The 11,077-nt window shown below is 20.7% G+C and overlaps 1 protein-coding gene across 1 annotated transcript, besides 1 other annotated feature; it reads right to left on the bottom strand.

Annotated features, from left to right (window-relative positions):
- Positions 1-3,550: 3,550 nt before the first annotated feature.
- Positions 3,551-5,968, bottom strand: EHI_011270 (uncharacterized protein; the record flags this gene model as incomplete). The annotated part of the gene is made up of 1 exon (XM_646771.1): positions 3,551-5,968. The coding sequence occupies one exon, from the start codon at positions 5,966-5,968 to the stop codon at positions 3,551-3,553; it is 2,418 nt and encodes an 805-aa protein (XP_651863.1).
- A 532-nt stretch (positions 5,969-6,500) lies between these two features.
- Positions 6,501-6,637: a repeat region.
- The last annotated feature ends 4,440 nt before the right edge of the window (positions 6,638-11,077 follow it).

Genomic DNA, 11,077 nt, shown 5'->3' with positions numbered 1-11,077 from the left:
TATTTTGGCTATTCTCATCATTTCATTTATCATTTATTTCATATTTAATTTGTTCATTCTTATTTACGACATAATTTATTATTATATATTCATTTCTTGTTATTTTATTTCTTATTTTCTAATCACCTCATTATCATTGTATTTGATTTATTGATTATTTCATTCATTTTCACTTTATTAATATATTTCATTATATTTATTCTTTCATTATTATATTTATTTCTATTCTTTATCTTCTACTGTTGTTATTCTCTTTTCTTGTTTTTTATATTAACAGATTTATCTTCTATGAGTTGTTTATTTTCTTTATTACTTTCTTCAACTTCCTTTTCAAATTATATCCCTTTTCATTCTAACATGATTCGATTATGTGAATTCCATACACTCGGATCATGAACTCGAGGTAATAATTTATTTGGATAGTTGTTCATGATATTTCTCTGTGGTATATCATGAAGGTTTCTTAATGTTTCCTTAAGTAATAAATACAAAAAACAACTTCAAACTACTTTTAATTTCTTCATTCATTTGATCACCACATTAATCATTTGAATGTCCCTTTTATTTCATATTACTTTTCTATTTAGATTCTACTCTTAGAAATGGTCATCTCATCAGATGCTTTTCATTATTATCCTTTCACTTTAGTTTGTTTAATTTCCTAATTACATGTTTTTATTTTCTTTTTATATTTCTTTATTCATCTCCTCTATCTGTTTGATAGTGTCTCTTAAGTTTCTCTTGCTTATTTCTTCCTATTTTATATTACCATCATTATGCTTCTTCAATTGTACAATTAAGTGGAAATATTGTTGTAAAATAGAGTTAATGAAAATAAATTATTATCATCAATTTATTTTTTTATTGCATCATTTTTAACTCTTTTTTCTCTTATTTTTATTGTTTGTTTCTTTTCTTTAATTATTTATTATTTCTTATTGTTTGTATTATGTTTTTATTGTGTATTGGTATTGAAATAAAAAAAATGAAATGAATTAAAATAGTTAATCATATCCTTTCCTCTAAAATTCATTCATTTCTTCTTTTATTATTTATTATTTATTCACTCTAATAATCGTCATTTATTTCTTATCTTTTTTATCTTTATTTTTTTTCTTTTTCTCTCTTTCATATCATGTATTTATTCATTCTTTGAAACGTTTATTAATTTCATCATTTAATATACAATTTTATTGTGTATTATTTATGAAGTTATTCTATTGTTATTTAGTATTTTATTTTTATGTTGAACAAAATATGATAAATAAATATAAATCATAATTATGCCAAAATGATACAAATACATCTTGTAAATAAATGAAAATAATAAGAAATGAAATAAAAAATGAAATAACATATATTTAAATGAATAATAAAATAAATGAAAATCAAATAAAATTATTATTCTTTTTATTTTATCAATTTATCATTGTTTTATTTCATATTTATTGTTATCATTATAATTGACTAAAAGTGTTATTTAGTATTATGAAAATAAAGAATATGATTATATTTATATTGATTCTTTATTGTTATTCATCGTTTCTATTATTAATGAAATTATAAATTGTTGAAGTGGAACTTGTTGATGAAATTTGTTTTAAATTTTTATGTATTTATAAAACAAATAAATATCAATAAATTAATTGACATTTCTATTATTCATCTATAACTTCATATTCTAAATGAATAATATCTATTCATTTATTCATCATTGTCAAAACATAAAATAATTTGATTGTATTTGAATTTTGTGTTTATTTCAATTTATCAATGTTTCACTGAACATTATTCTTGGTTTTAACATGGAATAACTTATTTTAATTATTCATAATAATCAAAACAATGATTATTTTCTTTTTGATTTGTATTAATTTATCATTTTCAATATCATTTTTGAATATTCATTTCTATTTTATTCTTTATTTTTATTTCATATGAATATTCTAACACTTATTTTATCATTGTTCAAAGAAGATTGTTATAATATATTGAAATAAAATATACGAAACTGAAAGATGGAATGAAATTATCACAATTAATCTTAATTTGTTGTTTTATTGTTAAGTATTGAATAAAAATATCTTTAACAACACTTCTTCATTGTTTAAATTAAATTAATTCAATTTATTTTAACAGAACATTTGTAAAATTAGTATTATTGATGTTGTTAAATCACATCATTTTTATTTGGTATTTATTCTAAAAATAAATATTATAACAAGCACATTACTTGATTTTATATATCTTCTTTGTTATATTTGATTTATGTATTACACAAAATATTAAAATTAAATATAAATAAATATTCATATATCTTTATAAATGTCGTTTAACATATAATTTAAATTGACAATATTATAATTAATTTGTCAAGTATTGTTTTATTTTGAAGTAATTTATTTAAGAAGAATGAGAATGAAACATTATTTATTGATTCTGATTGAATTTGTGTATATTTTTGAGAAAAGTATTTGTTAAATCAATACCCATGAATTGTAAGATGTCTTTTTATCCATTTCTTCATTAATTTATTTCTATCTTCATCAATTTCTCATTCATTATTTTCATAATCTCATTCAATATATTCAATCTTATATATTTCAATAATTAACGTATTATTTCAAATCACGTTCTAAACATATTATTTTATACATTTCTTCTCAGTCATGATTATTCAAATGTTTTTGTAGTATTTTATTTCAATATGTATTTCAATATACAATAAAAACACATAGAAATGAAATATCTCATCTTTTGATGATTGTTTCGATGAAATTCTTCTTTTTGAATTATTTATTTGTGAAACAATCAATTAACATAATGAATTATCAACAAAATAATAAGAGAATAATTTGAATTGCTATTTTGTCTCACACATTCATTAAAACATCATTTTCATTGTTGATTCATCACATTGAAAGACAATTTCAAATTTATTTCTTTTACAGCTATTTTTAATATGTTTCATTTTAATTTCTATGTTATTCATTGATGAATGAAAGAAATACAAAAATTCAAATAATGTAATGAAAGAATAACATAGAATAAAGAAATGAAATAAAAATATAAATATAAAAGACATGATAGAAAGAAGAAATAGAAAGTTTATAAGAATGAATAAAATAAAGAAATTAACAAAATTACTAAGAAATATAGAGAAAAAGAATAAAGTCAGAAAAAAGTAACAAATAACTTGATTTATAGTTATAAACAAAATAAATTGAAGAAATAACGAGAAACTAAAAATAAAGAAAAAATGATATTTACAATACAAATAAAAAGAAAAGAAATCAATCAAAAGTAGAGTTAATTAAATGGTGTAACTTTTGAAAATGACATTATTAGTGATATTAAAACAATGGATTTAACAACAAAACAGTTGATTTGATTTATTTATTCAATTACTTCAAACATATTGAATGAATTTGATTGACAACAAAATAGTTTAGTATTATCAATGGTGAATAATGAATATTATTTATCAATTTTATTCCTTATTAAAAAATATTTTTAAAAACCAGTTAATTAAAACTTTCATTTCTTTTGTTTATTTGGAAAACTCCTTTCTCAATTTTTCAAAGAGTTTATCCGTTGTTGTTTTTTCTCCTTCTTTCAACTCTTTCATTCTTCTTTTAACCTCTGCCTTAATTTCTTCCTTACTCTTTTTTGTTGTTGAGTTTTTCATAATATCTTCTATCATTTCATTTGCTTGTTTAAGTTGTTTATATCCTTCAATTCGTTCTTTATATCCTGGTTTCTTTTCATCATTTTCTGTTTGAATCATCATGTCTAAATATTCACTTGAACTAGTAACTTTACCATTTAATGCAATTTCAGATAATTTATTAACGCATTCGACAAGTTCTTGTTGTTTATCACGACAATCCATTTGAATATTATAATACTCTTCTTCTAACTTTTTTAATATACTTTCTGCATCAGCAACACCTTTTTTACCTGCATTATATCTGTCAAGTATATCTTTTGCTGTTTCTTGTTTTTTCACTGTTTCATATACGTATCTATATGTACTGTATTTATGATGTGTATAATAATGACCACAAACAACACAATTTTTATCTTCAGTCTGATCGATATAACAATAAACGACCTCTTCTCCATCTTTAATACCATGTGGGCAATGACATGGATCATGACATATGTTATTACATTGATAACATTTAATTACTACTTCTCCTTTTTTTAAGTCAACCCTCTTTTTTACTGTTTCAGTTGTAGTAATAGTAAAATTTTCATTATTTTTAACTTTTTCTCGATTCAAATATAACTGTTTACATATCTGGTTTATCTCATTCATTTTTGAGAAACCAATGTTTAATGATATTTTTATTGCATCGAGTTGTGCTTTTATTTGTTCTCTTCTCTTCAATACTTCTCTAGATTGTTCTAATGATATTCTTGGTAGTTTTACTAACTTTGTTATAAAATCATCAAAATTCTTCATTCCTAATTTCCAAAACATTTGTGTAAATTCATCTTCTGTATTATCACTATAAATAGCTGAATTATTAAATTTTAAATACCATGGTTCATCTATTTCTGGAATAATTGTACTGAAAATGCAATCTTTTGATTGTAATGCATTTATAACTTGTGGTTTTTCACCATCACAGAATGTAAGCATTGCAACAAAATTCTTTTTAACATCTTTCCCAAATAAGTTGATAATATTCCCAAATATATACTTTTGACTTACTGTTAGTTTTACATTACTTGATTGTGCAACAAAACAAATAGCATTTAAATCTGATACTTTATTTTCAAATGCCTCTTTTATTTGTTTAGTAATTTTTTGATCCCACTCAATTCCTCTTGTATCTCCAAATCCTGGTGTATCTATTATTTTGATTGGTGGTGTTCTTTTTGTTCTTTTAATATTATAAATTGAAACTTGACTTGTTTGACTTACAGACTTATCTCCATACTGTTTTAAATTATCTTCATTTATAATTATATATCTAAAGTCGTCTGTTATTTTAATTCCATATATTGCATTTACAAAACTATTCAATAATGTAGTTTTTCCACTTCCTGTTTGACCAACAACTAGAATAGCAATAGCATCACTCTCATCTATTTGATTAAATTCTTGATTTGGATATAAATATATTTTCAACTTTCCATTTTCATGACTTTCCAATCTTATACTTCCTTCAATTGGAACATTTGATTCAACTTCTGGTATATTTTCTTTTTCTTCTTTAAGATTAATTTCTTCATTATTAGGAGAAGTTTCATCTAATTCTGTTGTTATATTGATTTTATTATCATGTAATATAGATGTTAGTTTTAATGTTTGTTCATCATCACTTGGTATTTTAAATCCTTCTAGATCTTCAAACACAAAGTCTTTTGGAATTTGTTTTACATTTTCAATTTCTTTTCTAACATCTGAAAGAGAAATGTTCTTGTTGAATTGTTTTTTTATCAGTGGTTTCCCATTCAAACATATTCCAATAGTTATATCATTTATTTCTGGTGTACTTTTTTCTTTCTCTTCTTTAAGATTAATTTCTTCATTATTTATTATATCTTCGACTATATATTCTTCTTCATTATCTCTTTCAACTCTATCATCGTCAGGTGTATAGAAATATGCTGATTCTGGAATGTTTTGAACTATTTTTCTAACATCACTTAATGGTGTTTTATTGTCTATTTCAATAGTGGTAATTACTTTATCATTTATCTTTATTCTTATTCCTTTTTTATCTTCTGTTCTTTTAATATTTATTATTCTTTTCTCATCAATTACATCTTCTACTATAAAATCCTCTTCATCGTTCACATCAATTATATCTCCATCTCTTGTTAAAAAGTATTGAGAATCAGACATCTTTTCTTTGATTTTCTCTCTTACTGTTTTCAATTTGTCTTGTGAATTTAGTGGTTTAGTCGCAATGCATTGTCCATTCAAAAGAAATCTTACTATTACTCTTGACATTGAATGATTAATGAGTTTGTTTTCTTGTTTAAATAAATATCATTCGGCAAAATATGTTATTTGTTTAGATGTGTTACTTCTTTTCTGATTGGTTATTTCTCATAAACATCATTTGTTTTGATACTAAACACCGTTTTTAACATTTTATTTCATTTTATTTTTATTTATTTCTTTATATTTTTATCGTCAATTGCATATTCATAAAAATAAAATTACAATAATCTTTTCTTCAATGTAATTTTACAATGACAATCACTTCTTATTCATTCCTTTTTATCATTTTTGTTGACTTGAATTTCTTTAAATTAAAAATAGATAAAATCAATCGAATCATTTCCTATTTCATTCCAACTTCTCTCACACTTTTTCTTTTAATTTTATCGTTATTCTTCTTTTATTGTTTCATCATTTCAAACATTATTGTTCTGAAATTATAATAACATTGAAGGGGTAATGGTTGTGATGTATAAAAATATTGTCATTTTTATTTCAATTCTTTTCAATTTCATTTATTTTCTGTTGACTAAAAAAGGAAAAAATCACAAAAACATTAAACATAATAACAAAAGAGAATTTCATATCAATAAATAAATATATAAATGATAGACGAATACGTGAAATATGTAGTATTTGTATTGACAGAGATACACTGATCATCATAATAATTATATGAATCATTTCATTCATTTTGTCAACATAAATATTTTAATAAAATCAATGAAAATAAACGGAAAATAACAAATAAAAGAAAATAATTATACATTTCATCATTGAAATTGATTAATATTAAATAAGTAAATCAAATGTTGGTTAAACGAAAGAAATTTTGAAAATATATCAGAAGTGTAAATAAAATATTCAACGATAAGAAATTGACAATAACAAAATAGAGATTATTGAATATAAAAAGAAATACATTTCTCAAAAGAGTAACTATGAAAGAAATATTAATTCTAAAATACTCACAATGTTTCATTAAAATCACCATTTGATTCTAATCGTATTCACTTTTTTTTTATTTTTTTTCTCTTGTATTTCTCTTATTATCTTTTTTCATTTTGTTGTGAATGGATAAAATACATTGAATATCATTGTTTTTATTTATTTAATAAATTTATTCAACTCTTTTTGATTTTATCTTTTACAATTTTCTTCTTTTTCTAACTATTGATTTTGTGTTATGGTTATATTATTTTATTCATATTACACACATTTCAAAAGTATTTTAATTGAAGTATATTAGATATAACTTTAACATTTTGTTGAATATTATCAGAAACTCATTCTGCATTAAAATTATTGTTGATATAACTCATTTTAATATCATACCTCTGTACAATTAACTTTGTCTTTAGTATTTTATCATTTTATTCATATTCTACTAAAAATGAATATCAACAACATTTATGAATTAATTACCTTCTTTATGTTTGAATTTAATTTATAACTTATTTTAATTATTCTTTTAATATTAAAATTGCTTAATAAACTTTAAATTGTGTGTATAAACAAATATATTTAAATTTTCTTGTTTTATTCTTTGTTCATTTCATGTTTTATCTTTTATTTATTTTTCAAATACTTTATAAACATACACAAAATGATGTTTGTTATTTTACAATGAGGGAAGAAGAAAAGAAACTGTACAAGTTATAGTGTTTCATTCATTATGTAAAATATGAAATGAAAATTACTTTACAAAAACAAATGACTTTCATTATTGTTTATAATTGTTAATAACATAAAACTGTTCTTTCTTCATTTAAATACATTTAAATGAAATGGCAACTTTTCAATCATTTATTCTTGTTTTAATTACATTGTATTTTATTTCTATTTGCATTTATTCTTTGTTCATTTCTTGATTCACATTATACAATTAAATTCAATTAAAATAAAATCATTTATTTCCATAATATTTTTCATCTGGTCTCATTTTGTGAATTATGAAAATAATCAGACTATTTATAAAAACAATAAAATGATATAAAATTACAATTATTTTTTTTTTCTCATAAAATATTTCAAATTATCATTATTTATTTTATAAATCAATGAATATGTCAAATTATATCATTTTATTATTGTACTTGAAATTTCATTTGTAATTAAATATTATTGATAAAAAATAGAATCAAATTGATGTTTTATTCATTAATAAAATGAAATAAAATAAATTTATTTAATTATTTCTGAATTAAATTAAATCTCTTTATTTCTTATTTATTTCATCATTCCTTGATACAATATTAATTTATTCTTCATCAAAATCTCATTTATTTCACATAAATGATATTTTCGTCATATTTTATAGGTTCTGATTTTCATTTTATTATTTTTGAATAATTATAACAATATTCAATTATGTGAATTTAAATAATACTTCATTCATCATTTCCAATTCTTCCATTTTATTGTTTATTAGTATTATTTCATTCATCTTTATTTTCTATTATTTCATGTTGTTATAAATATAACACTTTTCCATTTAATACAACAATGTTGAAATACCATTTTCTTTTCAATATTTCAAATACCATTCTATAATTTATTTAATTCTATTGAAAATATGAAATTATTGTATGAATTAATAAAATAACATCTTTCTCTCTTCTGTTTTTATTTCTTCTGTTTTTTATTCATTGAAATTATTCAATTATAATTCAATCATTTCTATCATCTTTTCATTTATGTAATATTGTTTCTTTTGTTGATTATTTTAGATTATCATTTATATTAATTATATTCTTCTTCAAAATAAAATTACCATTGAACTTTTACAATCACTTATTCTTCAAATCATTGTTATTTTAAATTGTATAATATTTTCACTAATCATTTATTGTTTTTATTTATCAAATGGTTAAATGATACCTTCCAATGAAATATTATAAACTAACATTTCATTTAACTATTGTTAAAAATAAATAAATTTATTGAATTAACCACTTTCATTCATCTAAATTCATTCTATATGAATGCTTATTTGATAAATTACATAAAATATACTCAACTAATTAATTCATTATTCAATTCACACTTATTTGATTGTAAATTAAATATTGTTTTTATTACTTCTCTTTGTTTATTTTAGTTCTATTTATTTGTTTTTAAATTTGTATTAATTGAATTAAATATTACATTATATTTGAATATATCTGTATATTTCTTCTTTTATTCATTTTCTATTTGTTATTCATGAAATAATGACATTTCTATTATTTATTACAACTTTACATTTTGTTTGTTTTATTCTTTATTATTATTTTATGTTTTGTTTGTTTCTAAACATATTATTTCATCTAATTTATTTCTATTTATTCTATATTTTATTATTTATTTCTTATTTCTCTCATTTCATATTTGTAATTATTATGTTGTAATTTGATTGAATTAAATTTATTTCATTTAATTATTATCATTTTATACCTATTTGTTATAAAATGTAATAAATGCAATTTCGTGTATTATTGTATATTATTTATATATTTCATTATTCTTTTTTTATTCTTTCTTTATTTTGATGTTATTCTTTATTTTATTCATTTATATAAATTATTGAAATTCGTTATTTGTTATTGTTATTCTTCTTTATTCTTATATTATTGTTATTTTCTATCATTTCTTCTGTTTATTCATTTATCATCTTTTCTATTTTATTCTTTATTTCTTTTTCAAATATTACATTGAATTGTTATTTTATTCTGCAATTCATGTATTTTATTTTGTCATTTTCTATTCTTTATTATTTCTTCTTTTTGTATTTGATATATTGTAATTAATGTATTGAATTAAATGAATAATTCTTATTGGCATTAATTTATTTCATATTTATTGTTTAAATATAATTGTTGTGAATTTTGTTATATCTTTGTAGTTTCATTTTCAATTGTGAATTTTCTTTCATTTTATCTTCATAATTATTTCTTTATTGTCTTTTATATTTCTCTTGTCTTTATATTCATTATTCTATATTTATTTTATCTGTTCATATGTACTATGACTACTATTTATTATTATAATATTCATAACACATATAATTTTGATTAATTTAGGATTTTTCATTCACTGAAAGAATATCATGTTTATCTTCAAAGTAACAAAATAAAAATAATCAAACACTAATCTGAATTTGAATTAATAAATTAAATGTACTATCTCCTTATTATTCTAACAATTTAACAATTAATTATAACATGATATTTATAAGGAATTGATATGATATAAATATGAAATTATCAATTATTCTATTTTTAATTGACTTATTTTTATAATAACAAAAATAAAAAACAAATTTGTTAAAAGAAAAAATGATGAATCAAAAAAACAATACTTTCTATTTAAGCAAATCAAGTATGTTTGTATTATGTTATGATTATTTGTACATCATAACACTGGTTTGTTTTTTCTTTAAATCTCCTCGTTATTCTCCATTGATTTATTTTGTCTTTATTGTTTTACTAACTCATATTCTATGTGTTATTAAATTCCATTTTGACTTTATTCGTTTTCTTAGTACATTTCTTAATTATGTTATTGAACATATCTCACTTTAACTTCAAATGATTCTCTTCATCTTGTTGTCTATTCTCTTCTGTACAAAACAATCAATATCCCTTTGTTAACAATCACTCATTAATGATAAAATGTATCTAATAAGACTTTCTCTTCTTAATTCAAAATCGTCATAACTTAATTGACTTAACAAATGAGAACAACAATGTTCATCAAACTCAAAATGAAATCCCGTGATGAGAATTTTGCCTTTTCCATATCTTCTAGTATATCCACATGGTTTGCCATCTTCATACAACGCAAAATAAGTACCTTCTACTTTACTGTTATTGTCATCAAAATAACAACCTCCATTATAATAAATATACGCATATGTATTATTGTACTTTATCTTTATTATATGTGCACCGGACTCACTATTTGGTTGATATCCATCATACACTGGACCAATTGCATTTCCTTCGTAAAATTTTAAGTAACGTTCTCCTTCAATGGATAATTGTGAATTTGCATTGAACTTAATGTATGATGATGAAAAATATGCTCCAGCACATATCCCTAAGAACTTTCCGCCATTGAGAACAAACGACTTAA

This window comes from Entamoeba histolytica, genomic scaffold (genome assembly GCF_000208925.1).
Source record: "Entamoeba histolytica HM-1:IMSS scf_1104750516413 genomic scaffold, whole genome shotgun sequence".
Classification (NCBI taxonomy): domain Eukaryota; phylum Evosea; order Mastigamoebida; family Endamoebidae; genus Entamoeba; species Entamoeba histolytica.
Note: the sequence above shows the minus strand (reverse complement) of the source record. Positions and strands in the feature narration are given on the sequence as shown.